Source organism: Sebastes umbrosus, chromosome 7 (assembly GCF_015220745.1).
Source record: "Sebastes umbrosus isolate fSebUmb1 chromosome 7, fSebUmb1.pri, whole genome shotgun sequence".
NCBI classification, from domain to species: domain Eukaryota; kingdom Metazoa; phylum Chordata; class Actinopteri; order Perciformes; family Sebastidae; genus Sebastes; species Sebastes umbrosus.
The window spans coordinates 10,787,387-10,807,129 of NC_051275.1; the positions used below are offsets into that span (position 1 = coordinate 10,787,387).

A 19,743-nucleotide genomic window follows, 5' to 3' on the forward strand; every position below is an offset into this window, starting at 1 on the left:
TGCGCGCACACTACACACTGCAGGAGACTTCGTAGCTCTGAGAATATCTAGTGAATGTACAGTGGACGTTTGTGCAGAAATAACTGCTGCAGCTCCTCCAGACCAACAGAGGTTTCCCGTGTCTTGTGAAGTGGCGGGGCTACGCAGCGAGAAACGTTATCATCTCCGACCGGGTGCCGGTGTTTTCCTTGTTTCCTCCGGCCGCGGTCGGGAGCCTAAAAGCAGGAAAAGCCAACACTAGGATCAGCAGTGATTCATGGAGAGACCTTCGTCTGATCAGCTAACATTACTGCCAAGCAGGTGAAATATAGAGTGATATTGTGGTTTTAGCTGATGTGTGTCGTCTCACTGTTTTGAGCGATGCTCGTTCATGTCTATTTAGAGCGAGCACAAGCGCGAGCCCGGCGCTGACTTTCGTTGACTTAACGGCCACAGGTGTCACTGTTAACAAGCATTTCTGATTCTTACAAACAGTCCCTTTAACATAGGACCTACATCAATTCACATAATTCTAAACAACAAAGGAAAACATATGTTTATTTTGTATAGATGCCTTTCTCCTTGTATGTTCATGTATGTTTCATCATCCTCAATCCTACTAAATTGTTCAAAATATGACTTTTGAGTATAAAATGTTGTTTTTGCATCGCCTGCACAATTACGTCACTGCGTCACTACACAGTGAACGTGTGCGTCGGGAGCGACGGGGGCACGAGCTGCTGTAGGGTCGACCGACCGACGAGTATCTGGAGATGAAGGAGAGAAAGATGGAGATGAAACAGCGGGTTTAGCATTATAACGGCAAAAACTGGCGATATAGTAACATAATCTGTGGCCTCCTCCTTCTTTTTAAAGCGCATGTTTCATGAAACCTCTCGGAGGAAGAGCTTTAATCCCAGTAGAAGGAGGTGGATGTAGGGAGAGAGTTGTGGAGGGAGGGCTGTAGCTGCTGGAGAGGGACAACAACATGGCGGCGGTGGAGCTCGAATGGATCCCAGAAACCCTGTACAACACCGCTATCTCCGCGGTGGTGGACAACTACAGCCGCTCCAGACGGGACATACGGTCGCTGCCGGAAAACATACAGTTCGATGTCTATTATAAGGTAAGCTTTACCAGTCAAGAGGCTCTGGTTTATATCTGACAGCCACCACACTGGACGAGTTTGTGTAATCAGCAGCTAAATGCTAACGTTAGCTAAAACCAGCTCCTGAAGACAACAACTGTTTATTCAGGGTCTAGCTGACTAATGGTTAGTTTACACCAACTTACATGTTCCTAAAATACAACATAGCCAGCATGTATATCTGTATAACAATGTTATTGCTAACAATGAACTGTATTTATCTTGTTACTTTAATTGTTAGCTGATTACATCAGTAACTGTTGCATGACATGTGATGTCATGTAAACTAACAGTATATTTGTGGGGTTGTTGTTGTTGTTGTTGTTGTCAATAATCTGTTTTGACCCACTTTATTCAAAGTAGTTTTTCTTATACAAGCAAAACATACTAGTTACAACACATCAGAGCTTTTTGTCAGCTGTCAATATACCATAAAGAAACACAAAACAGCAATATATTTTAACAGTGTAACTTTGAACATTTTAGTTCCCTTCAACATTTAATTAAATGACACATTGAAATTAGATGTCAAAAACAGTGGGTTATATATGCTCATTCATGAGGGGTTAGATAGACATTCCTCCCTGGTTAGCTTACATTATCCTAAAATACAAGATAGCCAGCATGTGTATCTGTTAATGAACGTTTGCTATAACAATGTACTGCATTTAACTTTAATTGTTAGCTGATTACATCAGTAACTGTTTCATGAAATGTGATGTATTAACAGTATATTTGTGTTGTTGTCAATCTATGTTGACCCACGTTATTCAAAGTAGTTTTTCTTATACAAGCAAACATACTTGTTACAACACATCAGAGCTTTTTTTTCTAGAGCAGTCAGCTGTCAATGTACCATAGAGAACAAACAACACAAAACAGCAATATATTTTAACTGTAACTTTTAAAACAATAATTTTAGTTCCATCATTCTTGTGAAGGGCTCACTGCATGGGTGGAAAAAAGTACAAAATGCAAGTCTCCCTCAAAAATAATCCAAGACACACTGTAGTGTTAGAACAAAATTAAAATGCCTTTATTTTACATGGCAATAATTGTTTAAAATGACCAACGCGTTGCAACCAACATAGGTCTTCATCAGGGTCACTGTCTATAATTTTAGTTCCCTTTCGACATTTGATTAAATGACACATTGAGATTTGATGTCAAAAACAGTGCTGCTTTCGAGGCCTAATCAGGGCCATAGCCAGGACATTAGAAATACCGTATGCTTTTCAGATATGGCATCTATGTAACTATAGCGGCCTATGAGGTCATAATGCTCATTTATGAGGGGTTAGATAGACTTTCCTCCCCTAACCACACACCAAAGCACACTTATTTTGTTGTTGGGACAGGTTTACGAGAACTTGGAGAAACCAGGTGACATTAAACTATCTTTATGAACTAATGCCATTGGTACTGTACTGTGATGGTAGTATTTACTACCAGCATTGATTTAGGCAGAAACAGCTAAAGCAAAAAAAGATTTTTTCCAACAGTTGATTGAGTCAAATACCACTTTCACACCAATGACCAGGGTTGGACCAGGGTTAACCTACCCTCCTTTTGTCAATTCAAACCAAGCCAGTCAACCTGGGTTGAACCCTGGTCAGGACAATTCAGATACAATCTGGGTCAGACCTGGGAGCAATGCATACCAATTAGCTCAGGTGTTAGAAATGGGCGGGGGGGTTACACCTCTGGAGGATTACAGAGAGAGGAGATGATAGTGACATCATCAATATGAGCAGAAACATAAAATGTCACAGAATGATGCATGTTTTTGGGATACAGTGTAAATATAGTACACACAGCATTTTTAGCTTTATAAAATGTTTGTTTTCATCAACATGAACCTTTTTTCCTCTGTCTGTCTACAGTACCCATTTATCATATATCTAATATGATAATATAGGCTACATTTACTAAAGGATTAGACACTTCTGAAGACTGAAACGTATATTTCACTCACTCTACCATCCCAGCAAAGAATTGGCTTCATATAGTAGAACTACTAAAGTTGTTCAGCTGGAAATGTGGCAACTGTTTGATAATGTAAGAGCTTATCCAAACATAATAAAATGAGTTTATATTTCATTTAGTTTGCTAAATGCTTGATAATGTAATGAACCGGGGCTGGGTTTGCTACTTTATAACAGATGTGACAGGCGACAGATGGATCTTTTTGCGGGTTTATTTTGAAAGATACAAATTTAAAAAAGGTAACATAGAAGATGTGTAAACGTGCTTTAAAAACAGATGCGCTCACAGCTGGCGGTACCGGTGATCGGCTTCGGTGGTCGGCTTATTATTAACACGATGTGTTTCCTTGTAACGTAATGTCGGATGTCTCTCTCATTCAGCAGCCTTGTTATGTTCGTTTAACGTTACCCCCGTTTGTTAGAGCCCCTGGTCCGTTCAATTCACATCGAAATCGACCCTGGTCCAACCCTGGTCCAACCCACCTCTCGACCTGGGTCACAAAGGCGAGTCGATCAACGCGGGTTAACCTTTCATACACACAACCAACCCTGGTTAAGTCCTCGGTGTGAAAGTGGTAAAATATTCCCCGAGCTCCCAGACAGCTGAAGGGCTGCGTCATATCCTGCCTCCTCGCCACACTTATTTACAAAGGTGAAGGAGAGATTCTTACGTGATTGTATGTACCTGGAATCATTAAAGGGACTCTCTGTAAGAATCAGAAATAGCTTGTTAACAGTGACACCTGTGGCCGTTAAGTCAACGGCAGTCAGCGTCCTGTTGTTCACGCTTGTGCTTGGATTCGATTAGGTTACTCGCATCGAGTTTGTGTTGGATTCTGAGTTCTGGTAGGGGCTGGTCGTTTGTTGGCGTTAGGGGACTCCATTTCCATCCAGACGTTTGTGACGGCTAAAGCACTCGCGAGGGCGCATGGCGTCACATCCGTTGGATTTTCCCGGAAAAAACAGCCCGCATTCTTCACATTAAAAGCAGTCTACAGGCTGATAGAGGAAACCTAGAAAGTCACGGAAGGTCTAATCTTTTAGGTTTGGATACGACCTGTTCACACATTGGTAATAAAAAACTATTTATATGTGTAAAAACTTACATACAGTCCCTTTAATAATACAAGTAGGCTACTTGTATGACATACCACTGGGTACAGGCCCAGTGAAAGCAGTGGTGATGAAAATGGAAAGTGTGACCCCAGAGTGCTAATATGTCCAAATTCTCAGGAAAACAGAGGACATTAACTTTGTGTCCTCAACTTTGTGTCCTCAAGGTTTAACCTTAAAAAACACAGTAAGTAATTCTCAGCAAAGAGTCTAGGTTTTGTTGATGAGCAAGACAACATTACATTCCCATGACTCAGTCACTGTCGGTGTGGAATAAAACTCCTCCATCTAAATTCTAAATATTAATTTCTGGAAAAAGTTTGGTCCTGTCAAAACCTGGAGGAGTCATAGTTTGATAACTGCTTTGTAATATTGTTAAAGACGATGCATCAATTTGTTGCTTGTTGATTATATTTATAACTATTCTCTGTCGGTAAGATAGTACAGACTATCCTAAATCACCCATAAGTTATACTTAATCAGGTATTTCTAGTTATTTGGGGCAATTCATTTCCTGACTGTCCTATTTTTGTTTTGTTACACTCATAAAGATGGGGAATGTACACAAAGTCATCATGACATGGAAAAGTAATGAGGCACATTTTTAGTTTGTTAAATGCAATATACTATTTACTGTGAGACCTCTGGTTTTCATGCATATACTTCTTATTTGTAATGTGAATGTTGGTTAAACCGTTTTGCTGTCTTTTCTGTGACATACGTATATAATTATATTTTTTGTGCAAAATGCCGCTGAGCAGATGTTGAGAATAAGCAGGCATCTTGGAGGTAGATTTTATATCTAAATGTGTTAGTAGGTAGGCCTGTCAGGATAACTAATCATAATTGCGAAACGCTTGTTAAACTGCGGTAACGTGAGCCGCAGAGTGCTAAACCGTGGCACGGCCAGCTGCCGTCTGACTTCTGTTACTCCTAAAGTAGTGTTATAATGGTAAGGATGGCCTCTGAGCGAGGCCAACGGCGTTACCACGGTTTTGCACTCGGCTGCTCACGTTACTGCAGTCTTGGAAAGAGAGGAGTGAGTAGAGGGGTACTCAGTTGGTTGCAATCTGCAACTACACCACTAGATGCTGACAAATCCTACACATCGTAGCGTTTTTAAGAGGGGGATCGTAAAACCAGGCTCAATAAATACACATTGCATATGATATATGTAAGGGATAATGTGCAGCTACAGGTTCATTGTTTTGAAAGAATTCCTTTCAGAGCGATGCTTTCATCGCTCTGAAGGGAATTATTTCACAACAAGGACCAAAATGGAGGACCAACTGACATTTCCATCCATAAAGCCATGCCACAAGTGTATGGAGTACAAACTTCATATACTACACAATGATGACAAAACAATGTCACACAGTAAGTTATCCTCAAAACTCCATGGTTCATGAGTCGTCATTTCAGCACTAGAAAATGTATTTTCCTCCATTGCCACCAACTTGACTTTATCTGTGGCTTGGACTAAAGCAACCAGTGTCTCACATAATCTCACACCACTCTGACATTAAGTGAGATTTCACCCAATAACTGCATTTGAAGAGACGCAGCTAAAACTGGTAGTGTCCCCTATAGACCCCACCACAGAGAACCACTGAATATAACAACTTCCAACTCAGCGCAGTTTGATGACGGGCCAGACGTCAGCATTTTTTTTGTTTGAACTCCTGACCAGCAGACAGCATTTTCCAAAGCATCACCTAAACAGACCAATAATAGAGACTAGGATGAAAAGTAGGACAGAAACTCCACCATTGTAGTTGCAGATGGGACATTTTTGTACCGCTCTGCTGAGACGCTCTGTGCACGTTATTTATCAGATCAGTTATTAACTGTAGACTCCTCATTGTGCTCATAATGGAAGAGTTGACATGTGTATTATTGTCAGTGAATCTCCATGCTCACCTTATCCCTCCATCTCTGTGTGTCTCTCAGCTTTACCAGCAGGGCCGGCTCTGCCAGCTGGGAGGAGAGTTCTGTGAGCTGGAGGTGTTTGCTAAAGTACTGCGGGCTTCAGACAAAAGGTAAGAATATAATGGGACTAAGCGGTGAAACCTCACACCATTCACATTGACCCATCAGTTGTCTGGTTTTTGAGACTGGTCCCTTACACAGATAGTTATCAGAGCAGTTTATGCTGTATGTGCTGAAAACTGCATTCATTAAATAGTAGGGATGGAACGGTTCAAGTAAAAAAATCCTACCCGTTCGGTGTGCTAGTCACGGTTCGGGGCGTGTATGTATTGTTCGGTTCATTTGAAATAGGTTATGAGGCCCATTGTGTGCTTTTTTCATGTAGAGTTTGGCTCCTGTTTATTGTGACACAAGAAATGGGGAAGAGCCTCACAATTTCAGTCAAAAAGGCATGTGCAGAAAGAAAAACTTAAAATAAAGGTATCAGGGGAAAAAACTTCTCAGTTGGCACGGATGAAGTGCAGTTTAGGAAATGGCGAGTGGATACGGTAAAGTACAGGATCCACCAGCATCGTTTCGCTCTGCTTTATGAGAGCAGTACAGATTTAGTGTTACCTATGACAATGATTGAAAAAAAGTGGTGGATAAAACAGTGACTGTGTAAGCACTGTGCAACACGTGTGGTTTATGCGAGCGGCAACACTTCCAATATGATAAGCCATTTATGAAGACATCACTCCGGTGTGTCCGTTGATAACGCAAGGAGGAGAGAGTCTGGTAGGAAAGAGCAACTCCTTCTCCCCGCAGCATTTAAACAGCCTCTACATGCAGATTCAGACAGGGCATAAAACATAACTAAAGCATTGGGGAGGTTTATAGTGAAAGATTTGCAACCCTGCACAGTCGTGGAGGACGCTGGATTTCAGCATATGATTAACGTAACATTACTTGAGCCGCGCTATAATATTCCCTCTCGCTGACACTTAAGCAACACAGTTATTCCCGAACAGATACGACTAGGATCTGTCAAAGACTTGTCCAACACAGACCATGTAGCTCTTACTACAGACGGATTGAGATCCAGGGCTACTGAAGGAGGTTACACCTCTGGAGGATAACAGAGAGAGGAGATGATAGTGGCATCATCAATGTGTGCAAAAACATAAAATGTCACAGAATGATGCATGTTTTTGGGAAACAGTGTAAATATAGTACACACAGCATTTTTAGCTTTATAAAATGTTTTACTATGTTGTATGTATGGAGCTGTAATGTATGCAGAAACATACAGACAACATACAGATTTACAGGATCTATTCGTCAACATGAACCTTTTTTCCTCTGTCTGTCTACAGTACCCATTTATCATATATCTAATATGATAATATAGGCTACATTTACTAAAGGATTAGACACTTCTGAAGACTGAAATGTATATTTCACTCACTCCACCATCCCAGCAAAGATTGGCTTCATATAGTAAAACTACTAAAGTTGTTCAGCTGGAAATGTGGCAACTGTTGAATAATGTAAGAGCTTATCCAAACATAATAAAATGAGTTTATATTTCATTTAGTTTGCTAAATGCTTGATAATGTAATAAACCAGGGCTGGGTTTGTAACTTTATAACAGATGTGACAGGCGACAGATGGATCTTTTCGCAGGTTTATTTTGAAAGATAAAAAGTTAAAAAAGGTAACATAGAAGATGTGTAAACATGCTTCAAAAACAGATGCGCGTACAGCTGGCAGTACTGATGGTCGGCTTCGGTGGTCGGCTTATTATTAACACGGTGTGTTTCCGTGTAACGTAACGGTGGATGTCTCTCTCATTCAGCAGCCCTATATGTTCGTTTAACGTTACACTACGTTGTCTCTCACCGTCCCGTCATTACCGCTTTTTTCTTCATCACCGTGAACGACCGGGAGCTCCCGTACCTCGATGTCTCGCCACACATGTTGTTCTCGTCCGTCGTTCATCTCTGGTGTGTCTGAAATCATTCCTGCTGCCGTCCCACGGTTTGTTTATGAGCCACGGCGACCTGTGACAGTTACGTCATGGAATGTGCGCCCTCATTTGCAATCAAATAGGTTTGTCCCGCCCCATTTGTTAGTGAACCTGGTCCGTGCAATTCACATCGACATCGACCCTGGTCCGACCCTGGTCTGACCCACCCTTCTCGACCTGGGTTGCAAAGGCGAGTCGATCAACACGGGTTAACCTTTCATACACACAACCAACCCTTGTTCAACCTTGGTTGAGACCTCGGTGTGAAAGGGGTATAACAGGCTTGTTTTGAGATGAGCCAGCTCTGCACAGAATCCATCACTGGCGATCGCCACACAATGCATGCTGGTTAGATTTGTGTCCGACTTGATCCAGACTTGCTCTGACGTCATGTTGAGGGCAACGATAACCTCACGAGATCGAGGCGACCGCAGTTTTTAGCGCCAGACGCTGTTGTTGCTCTCCACCAACTGCAAGACCCAGGGCATTATGGGAAACGCCTGGCTGTCGCCTGATCAAAGAGCTGATTGGATCTTAGTTTTGACAACAAAAACAACGCGTTGTAGAAAGTCTGAACTTTGTGTGTACTTGTAATATTTTAACACTAAATTTGTAGACTATTAGTCACTGTTGTGCAATGGTTTCATCTGTTACTAAACATATCTTGTGTGGTTGAAGGTTATTTATATAACACTTATCAAAACGAGTGCTCATTACAAAGTGCTTTACAAGGCGGTCTAAAAATAATAAAAGATAGAATCCAATGTCAGATACACACACATTTCCACATATATTTACAAATAAATATAACTAAATCTGAACGTGGTCAGAAAACTACAAGTAGCCTACAGATCGGATCTAACAGGAATTAACTATTCCTGTGACTTCCTGTAAATTCTTTGAAGGCGGCTGGAAACTGTCCTTGACTGCAGCTTTTTGTCTCCGCCCCCTGCTACTGCCGCCTGATCTCGTGTACTTTCCAAGTGAGGCGCAGTTCATCTAGAGGTTAGCGTAGATGCTGCAATAGCATCAGTTATATCAGAGCTAGAGAGGATTTCTTCATTGAAAGAAGAGTAAAGAATGACACCCAAGGCTTTTCTCGATGGAAAATATGTTTTCGCTCGTCTCGCAACTGGCTTCGGCAAGAGTTTGATTATCCAATCACCTGCCAAGTATTTTTTTTAAAGTGCCTGCCCTTTTCCAAACAGTTTCCAATGACAGCTTCTCAGATGGTTCTGTGTAACAACTGTCTGGCAGGTGAGGTTAACCCTAGTACATAATGAGAAGAATGCATTCTTGGACATTGATGTTATTGTGCAGAACTGGACTTTTGGCTTTCTAATCATGTTTTATTCTGCCCAGTCCATCACTCATTTACTGTTTTGACTCGGCTGTTTTTATCTAACCTATTAAGTGCACATTGCCCGTGACTGTGCTTCGTATGTAGCGTCCTCCTGCTCTGGGATCTGTTGAGTTCCATCAGTTCCATCAGTTTAGTGAAGCCATTTTAATCACACTCTGCAATGCTGCCATTCAAACTTCACTTGAGGAAAAGGGTTTGTGAAAGGAGACAAATGTAACACTGGTATAAGAGCTTGGTAAAAATGTAACACCCTGTTCACACTAAAGTAGCCTTTAGGTTAAGGTACATTATTGATGTTCTTTATACAATGTTCTCTGTGGTGTGTGTGTTCTTGCTTTCAACCTTCATTGATGGGCTTGACGAGAATACAATAGCAGTAGTCACCAGCATTGTTATTCACTGATCAGCCAGATGTTTTGGATGTCTGTTAAGACTGCTGATGTCTTTTTTTATTAGCAAAGGCTTAAATGTAACAAACAATATGTTAATCATTTATAGTTATGCCTTCCACTGACATAGTCCATTCCTTTGTCCTACCCACTTCAGACACCTCCTGCACCACTGCTTTCAAGCGCTAATGGACCACGGTGTGAAAGTGGCCTCGGTTCTGGCGAACTCCTTCAGCCGCCGCTGCTCCTACATCGCAGAGTCTGATGCCCATGTCAAAGAGAAGGCCATCCAGTTTGGCTTTGTGCTGGGTAAATGGTGGGGAAGGGGACAAAAGGTTTCAACCACACTCTGTTCCTGTATCTCACAGACTATCTCGAGGCCATTAGAGATGCACCGATCGATCGGCTGCTGGTTGGAACTGGCCGGTTGTCAGCTGATCGGCCAAGAGCGAAAAATATATATAAACATAGAGAAGTTATAAGAAAAATAGAAATAAGATGAAATGTAAATGTGTTTGCATTATCAAAAATAAATGCAAATATAAAATGATATAGTTTTATATACAAAACTATCAAAGAAATCACATAAACTTAAGTATAGGGGACATCGGATTACTGCATACCATTTAATTTAAATGTTCATCTATTTGAACATTTTTAATTGATTAAAAATAATAAAAATAAAAAAAATGTTAAGTCCCATGCTCTGTCATCTATTATTCCATTACTTTTCCTGATGTTTTAGGTTTTTGCCGTGGTATTGTTTCAGTGTCGTTATCGAGATATTTAGGCAGGGTATCGTATCAAATTTTGGTATCGTGACAACCAGGGTCTAAAATGAAGTTTTTTTCCTCACGTGCCACTGTGGCAGGTCACTGAACATTTTTTAAAAATCGAATTTTAGGAAAACTGTCATAGTATAAAAAACACTGCCATATGCATAAAATCTGAGCAAAAAAAATTGACTTTTTCATGCAATCAGAATTGTAGGATCTACATTTGCATTTATCACAGACGGCGCATATCTTTGCAAATAAAATAAAGTATTGACTGAGTTAATCTTTGCATGTAAACTATTAATTAGAATTCAATACAGAGTTTTTGAGAATTGATAGATACAGTATCACAAAACATAATATTGCAATACTCAATATTTTCGTCCACCCCCAGTAAACACTGAGTCAGTGGTAACAGACAGTAGAAATATGGATCATGTAACCTTAATCCCTGACTATTTTTAATTTAGGAATTGCTTTTTAAAAATAATATTTCTTAATATAAGGAATCTGTCATCGTGGCAGGTGGCCTGGAGTTTGTACCTGCCACAGCCAACATTTATCCTGTATTTGGCAGTTGGCAGGTGCTAATTTCATTCCCTGGTGACAACACTACCAGCTGCACATCTTTTAGCTCTTTATTATCATCTAAATGAAACACTTGATGTTTGTTTGGTGTTAGAACTCTAGAGATGAGTTTCTCTCCCTCTAACAAATACCTGTGAGGTAAGATACCATAAGATGTGTTTCTTCCACACCTAGTTTGCTGTGTAAGATTTGTTTATATATAATTTAATATATTTGATATAGATAATATATTTTAACCACCAGTTACCACGGTTAGTTCTGAGTGTATCTCCCCTCTGATTTGGAGACAGTTGGATTAATCTCTTGTCTTTTGATTCTAGGTGGCTTCTTGTCTGATGCAGGCTGGTATGGAGATGCAGAGAAAGTGTTTCTGTCGTGCCTGCAGCTGTGCACGCTCCACAGTGAGGTCCTCCACTGCTACCGGGCTGTGGAATGCTGTGTCAGGTCAGTCTCAAAACCTCTGTTCAGTGTGTGGTTATATTCAACAAGAATTCTTCACCCAAGACTAGGGGTGGGCGATATATCAAATATACTTGATGTATTGCGGCTTGTTCTATGTGGGATTTAGTAAATGACTATATTGCCAGCATGGAGTATAAATCCGCTGGCATGAGACTAGCTCTGGCGCTTTGCCTCTCCCGCGGCTCTTTCCCTCTCACAGACACACTCTCCTGTGCATGTGTGTGTGTGGCGTATGAGCATGGATATGCTTATCCTGAAAAATCCTGACATCTTTACAAATGAAATGATTGGATGACCTACTGTATCTGCCTGTCTACCTACCTTCCCGCGTACTTGCGTGTTTGTGTATGAATGTATGAATGAATGAATGAATGAATGAATGAATGAATGACTAAATGTAATGGTCTGTGTTTGTCTACATCCAGTAAGACACACCTGAGATTCTTAAGTTTTCCTCTGTTGTGTGCACAGGCTGCTTCATGTCCGCAATGGCAACTGTAAGTACCACCTGGGGGAGGAGACCTTCAAGCTTGCTCAGTCTTACATGGACAAACTAGCCAAACATGGCCACCAGGCCAACAAGGCAGCGCTATATGGCGAGCTTTGTGCCTTGCTCTTCGCCAAAAGCCACTATGATGAGGTATGTATGTCTGACCACCAGTATATATTATAACCAATAAAGGCAAATGTTTTTAGTTTTATTTGAATTATTTAGTCAGATTCTGGTTTACAGCATTGCAGAGTTGTTGAGAAATACTCCAGACAGACATGATTAAGTCTGGAACCCTTATATTTTTCCTGCATTTTCCAGGCATACCGGTGGTGTATAGAGGCTATGAAGGAAATTACTCCAGGGCTGCCCGTCAAAGTAGTGGTTGATGTCCTCCGGCAAGCCTCCAAGGTAAACGATGTTTGTTTATATTACAAGGTATTATTGAGTTATTATTGGGGGTACAGTGTCTTTGCAGAATGTATCTGCAGAACAGCAACGTGTTGTGCCTCATTAGGAAATCCCTCGATCAGACATGATTGTGTAAAGTTTGGCTTGTCTTTCCGCTGCAGGCCTGCGTCGTGAAGAGAGAGTTCAGAAAAGCAGAGCAGCTGATCAAACATGCAGTGTTTCTAGCAAGGTAACCTGCTGTGTCTTATAAAGACTCAACATTATTCTTATTCTTTTTTTTTGTTATCATGAATTCTGATTCAATGTTTTGTATCTCACAGAGAGCATTTTGGACACAAGCATCCCAAGTACTCGGATACGCTGCTAGATTATGGATTTTACTTATTAAATGTAGACAACATATGCCAATCGGTTGCTATTTACCAGGTAAGTAGAGTGATTGGCAACAAGAGTGTAAATGTTTTCCTCATTTTCGTTAAAAACCAATGAGGCATATTACCTATATATAATTAAATGTCCTTTCTTTCTGTACAAATTCCAGACAGCACTGGACATCCGACAGTCTGTGTTCGGAGGGAAGAACATCCACGTTGCCACAGCCCATGAAGACCTGGCTTACTCCTCATATGTGCACCAGTATAGTTCTGGGAAATTTGACAACGCTCTGTGAGTACAATGAATCTTACAAAGTCGGGACTGTTTCTAAACCAGCCAGCTAATTACATTAGACATGAGCTCCCTCGTAGATGTAGCACAAGACCATGACTCATACTGTGCCGGTCTGTTCTGTTACACACTGTACTGGGCTTAATGTTATGTGCCTGGATGCTCTGGATGTTTACCATTTCATATCTTATAAAAGCATTGATCATTTCAGACACAGTGATAGATGATGGCAAGGATAAGAGTGTTTCTCTTTATTTTTAACTCATCCAGTGACATTCCTTCCTGTATACAAAGACCTTGATTCAAAATTGTGTAATGCTTTGACCTTTCTCACCCTGATGTGAGTTTCAAAAACAACTTTCCTCAAGGGAAAATTGACTTTCTGGGAAATGTTTATCCTGAATAGAATACAGTTTCTAGCCAAGTCTGAGTTGCATGACATGTTTGGGTCAGCTGCTGTGTTTGTCCTTCAGATTCCATGCAGAACGTGCCATAGACATCATAACTCACATTCTGCCGGAGGACCATCTGCTGCTGGCCTCCTCTAAGAGAGTCAAAGGTAAGACAAGTTTCCTGGAGATGCTGGGCTTCTGCCTACTGTGTGGAGGGTACAGGGAATATCAGGCAGGCATTGAAGGAACAGTGTGTAACATATTAATAATGATTGTCCATAGTTAATCACAAGTTAATCGACCTTTGTCGGTTTATTGGCCTCAACACAATCCTAGCTCAGTCTGCGGACTCCCCGGGTGTGTTCTGAGCGAGGGGAGCTCCGTGCGCTGCGGCATGTAGGAAGACCGGTTGCTGTACATTAGCATGTAGGCTGTATCCGGCGCTGCAGTGGCACAGAGCCTGCAGAAAATCGGCACAGTTTCCCTTCAAACACTCAATGGATTTTGTAAGGTAGCAAGCAGACTGTGTCTTCATGACAGCTCCAAGGACAAATGATAAAAAACAACATGCGTTAATTTAAAATATTGATATTCATCCATCGATCGACTAATCACGGCAGCCCTATGATAGCGAGAGAGAGAGAGCGAGAAGGTGGACCTTGCTTCGAGCTATTCAGTACAGCCCTAGTTCTAATGTTTCACTGTTTTGCTACTTGCATCAAGTGCTCGGTACACGCGTCTCTCCTCTGTCTTCATAACAGTCATGCTGCAACAGTGCATGACACTGATGTTCCCACTGCTGGTCAAAATAATTTGCTGTCACTTCGAGGTAACTGTGACTGCCAAGAGTCCAATAGTCTCCGGTAGTCTGTCACAACTCCCCCGCTACTTTTGCTCTCTGGCCTTCATACAAGTTGTGTATCTTTGACACGGTTGTGGCTCTCCAAAGGCAAATATGTGCAGTCGTTGAATGCGATCCAAATAATTTCCCACAGACCTGCGTTAATGCATCAAAGAAATTACGCATTAATTTTGACAGCAGATATTTTTAACTACAGATTCAAAGGTGCCCGAATCAAAAGAAACATTTGCACAAATGACAACGCTGTATCTAAAAGGAGTGAGTTATTGCAGTAAAATGTCAGGTTTAGAGCTCTGAGGAGGCCTTGATTCAGCCATTAAATATGTTTTATTCTTGTTTCATCAACATTCATTAAGTTCACTTAATTCCTCAGTTTACTTAAACAAAAAGAAGCAACAACAAATTAATAAACACATTTTTCCTGATGCCTCTTTAAGTGATTAATAAGGTAACCGTGAAGTGATGGTAAATCATGGTAAATTTCATATTTGGTACCAAAAAATGACATGGCGCTGTGACTCCATTGTTAGATTCTGGGCATAAGTCTAATATGTTCTTCGTCATCATTTATTTCCCTCAGCTCTTATTCTGGAGGAAATCGCGATTGACTGCCACAATAAGGAGACAGAAGAACGCCTTCTTCAAGAGGCTCATGACCTTCACCTCTCCTCACTGCAGCTGGCCAAGAAGGCCTTCGGAGAGTTCAACGTCCAGACAGCCAAACACTACGGCAACCTAGGACGACTCTACCAGTCTATGAGGAAGTTCAAGGTGTGTGTCCTGACCAAATCTCTCATGATTGTTTTTCATTGTTCTGACTGGAATAATGAAGCATTAATGTAACATGAAACTACAGAAGTGAAAATAGCTCAGAGCTTCTTGCCAGTGGTGTCTTCGTATACGACGCAAAATAATTCTAATCTAATATATAATTGTGTCTACCACACTACCACACTACCACAGCATACCATACAACTGAAACGGTAACCGTATACAGTGTATGCTATGTTAATGCCACACGTAAAGTGGCTACAGCGTGCACTGATGAGAAAAAAGTGATTCATCGGATTAAATGAGCCAGTCTTTTTTTTTTTTTTTTTAAATCAACTTTCTTTAATTAATATAACTCGTCAATTCCGTTCGATTGCTGCTGGACTGCCCCGTTAATACAGGTGCGTCCTTTGTGAAAATGTTGTTTTTGAAAGGCTAAACGCCAACAAATATGGATTGAAGAACCACGTTTTTTTAGATAATAGCGCTGTACACGGATGCATTCTGGGTCAGGCCCGCTCGAGCATGCTTTGAAACTCATGGAGATAAGGCGACGCTCCAACTTTCCAAAAAAATCCGCTCCACGCTCCATCCAAAATCCTTCTGTTCACATGCTCTGGTTCCCAGGCAACAAAGTTATGATATTTAGTATAGAATTCCCTCTTTGTGTTTGAGTTACAGTTGAGGGATGGTAACAAAAAGAGTACATTTTTATACGAAGAAGGAAGATATCCACTTTAATACTAATTTTGATGGTTGAATATTAGCTTATAAACCGTGGAGGACTGTGAATTTTATCCCCCATCGCTTACATTAAGATGTTTTAATGGCCAGAATGAACAGGAGGAATAATTAATGCAATGAAAACCTGTTTTAATTCTCATATCGGTAGTGTTTTAGGACATGACTGTGGAAAAAGAACCAAATGTGTTGCACATTGGAAAAACAAAATAAACAAAAATCTAATAATTCTTTTTTTCTGCTTTGCGTTAGTAGTTTTGCCCTGATGTGTGATATACATATATCTATCTTTGCATGTGTACCCAGGAGGCTGAGGAGATGCACATCAAAGCCATCCAGATCAAGGAGCAGCTTCTGGGCCACGAGGACTACGAGGTGGCTCTGTCTGTGGGTCACCTGGCATCCCTCTACAACTACGACATGAACCAGTATGAAGACGCAGAGAGGCTCTACCTGCGCTCCATCGCTATCGGTCAGACATAGGGTTGGGATGGGATGGGTTACTCGTGCTGGGTCTTACTTTTTATCTTTGTCTGGTTTTCCCAAAAAAAAAAAAAACAGTTCATAGTTATAACTTAGTTGTTTTTTTTTCCAGTGAGCTGCTGAATAAGAAGTCTAGTAACATATTTTGATCTGATCCTGCTTCAGAGCAGGTTAGCTATTCATCATAGGTTACCATGGTGATTTACCCTGGTTAAAAGTAAGCCCGCTTCTAGATAGCACAAAGCCTGGGTTAAGCTCATGGATAGCTGGATAGCCCTCTAATCTTGCTTTGTAATAAAGGCCTGTGGTCACTCCTGTCTCATGGATTCCAGAAAAAAAGGGTTTTCTCGTCTGCTCCCAGGGGTGCTGCGAGTTCTATAACTTAATAATAACTTTATAATAATAATTATTTATTATTTAGAATATAATATTTATTTTCGTTATTAATTATCAGCCTTCCATTTCTTAATTAATCGCTTGATCTCCTAAACATTAGAAAATGAGTGATAAATGTCTGAACAATTTTCTTGAGCCCAACTTACTTTGTCAGACCAACAGTTCAAAACCCGAAGACATTAATTTACTATAATGCAAGACAAGGAAAAGCAGTAAATTCTGTTTCTACAGTAGCCCAGAACGGACAAACCAAACTCTGGCTCTAGAGTTTTTTTACGTTACCTGAAGGCCACCGTAGTCAAAGAGTCTAGAAGCAAAGAGAGAAAAAATTGGTGCTTTTTTGACAACGGCCGCTAGATGGCGCTGCGGTAGCGCTGCCGCCATTTTGGACCGGGGTCCAGGGTCTATTGGACCCTCTTCTACATCCATGGTCTGTGGTCTCTGATTTTGAGATCGCTCTCAAAATCTGTGTGCTGGATTTTTCTAACTTCCATTTATGTCAATCGCTCACTTTATGCTCCTCTGGGAAGCGGCCAGGCAAAAAAGCTTAATAAATATATAAGTTAGTAAGTATATAGTTATAAAAGCATGCATATTTATAATATTTTATTGTTCAACACAGGCTCTAGAATGATGACAAACATGGTTTGTTATGTTTCCTGTGTCCTCACAGGTAAGAAGCTGTTTGGAGAGGGTTACAGTGGGCTGGAGTACGACTACCGAGGCCTGATCAAACTCTACAACTCAGTGGGAAACTACGAGAAGGTGTTTGAATACCACAACGTACTGTCCAACTGGAACCGACTGAGGGACCGGCAGTTTGCCGTGGCAGATGCCCTGGAGGACGTCAACACTACGCCCCAGCAGACCCAGGAGGTGGTACAAGCTTTCCTATTGGCTCAGAGCATGGGCCCCACCCGCCCCTGTCTCGGCTGATTTTATGAGGGAAGAGAAGGAAGAAAAAAGACATGTGGGCTTTAGCCTGGTGAGGACACCTACTCAGCCCAAAAATGTGGTGCTTCAGTTGCACACAGTTAATTAGTAATGCACAGTAAATTCAAGCATCACCGGCGAGTCAGTTGGCTTTATAGTCACTGCAGCTGCCAGTACACACACAGACATACACACACATTTAGTGATGGAATTAAAAAAAAAAAAAAGAAGTAAGGAAGACACCGTTATGAAACCTCATCGACATTCACACAAACTCCAGACTGGATGCAGTGTCACCCCACTGAGCAGACTGTTGCATTTGAGGACACAAGACTGAGGGGAGGTGGGGGGGTTAAAAAAACAAACCTCAACCATCCTGCAAGGATGACAAATGATCTCTCCTCTTCTCTTGTCTCGCTCGCCTTTTTTTTTTTCATTTTTGCTTTTTGTATTTGAACCAGTGTAGCTCTGAATGCCATGAGACTCATCACAGATCCAAACCATGTTCTCCAGGGCTCTATATACAGGGCCGCGTCTGGACCCCACACACATCTGTGAAAAACTTGTTTTATCCCACATCCATCGACATCATCAGGTGGTGGATCAGAGATGGAAAATGTCAGATATTTTTGACACTTGTACAGTAAAATAATACAGCAGATTGTACACTTGTTTTTTTTTTTTTTCTTTGCAAAGAAATGGACCCTCAGAGAACTCCTGTTCTGAACTGCTTTTTAGAGAGAGATTACAAACAGTGGAATGTGTTCAACCAGTGGGTATATAAAGTTACACATACACAACAGGCTTCACAGGTCTTGTTTTCAATATACTTTATCTCTTTTTTCCAGCTGACGATAATTAAAATGCCAACAATTTATATGCAAAAGTGTATCTTTATGTAGCCCTTTGTGTATGCTTTTCTTACTGAGTGAGCCATGAATTCTGAAGAAACAGCCTCACACTTTAAAACAAGAGACTTGAATTGGAGTGAAGAGGGGAAGATGCTACATGTACAGAGGCTTATAAGCCTCCCTTTATGTGTTAATTGTAAGGTGTGGCTTCATGTATGAGTGTGTGTGTGTGTGTGTGTCAGTATACACAGATAGAACTCTGGGTGCTCAAGTGCTCCACTGATGATTACCAGCCTTACACCAGCTTGCAGTTATCTGTCTGTAGACGGACCCATACTTCTAAGTGCTAAATAAACTATTATACCCATAAGGGCACTACAATGGGGACCAATATTGTATATTTATGTGTGTGTGAGTGTGTGTACACGTGTTGCCAGCCTGTTTACCTGTGCATCTGGCCTTTCCTCTCCACTCCTTCCTGTCGGATATCCTATTAATGCAAAGTTACAGATATTTGATTACTGGACCATGTTTTTCCATCAGCCTCCACCACACTGAAGTCTCATCAGTTATTTCACCATAGAGCTTCACTGGTCTTTAATAATAATGAACCAATGAGAAAAATCGTAATGCCGCGATGCTCACTTTGTTATGACTCATGTCTGTGAAAATGAATCTTTCCTAGACAGCTGCTTTAGAGGATCAGATTGCTCAAAATCTCACTTCCCTCTAGTGCAGTGGTTCCCAACCGTATCTGCTTTTGACGATAGCCAAACTAATAGTGGACTTCTAAAGGGGACATATGCTCATTTTCATGTTCATACTTGTATTATGAGTTTCTACTAAAACATATTTACATGCGTTAACGTTCAAACAACACATTATTTTTTTCATACCATCTGTCTGACTATACCTGTATTCACCCTCTGTCTGAAACGCTCCTGTCTCTTTAAGACCCCCTCTTGCGAGAAAAATATGGTGCACCTTTGCAAAGGTAGTTCTCAAGCT

General features: G+C 41.0%; 1 protein-coding gene across 1 annotated transcript; it reads left to right on the forward strand.

Moving 5' to 3' along the window:
• Positions 1-674: 674 nt before the first annotated feature.
• Positions 675-19,116, forward strand: appbp2 (amyloid beta precursor protein (cytoplasmic tail) binding protein 2). Its single transcript, XM_037775823.1, has 13 exons — positions 675-1,105; positions 6,175-6,263; positions 10,071-10,222; positions 11,598-11,721; positions 12,211-12,379; positions 12,551-12,640; positions 12,802-12,869; positions 12,961-13,066; positions 13,182-13,306; positions 13,780-13,865; positions 15,141-15,331; positions 16,379-16,544; positions 17,625-19,116. Exons 1-13 carry the CDS (start codon positions 968-970, stop codon positions 17,885-17,887), a joined length of 1,767 nt encoding a protein of 588 aa, XP_037631751.1. The 5' UTR covers positions 675-967; the 3' UTR covers positions 17,888-19,116.
• Positions 19,117-19,743: the final 627 nt, after the last annotated feature.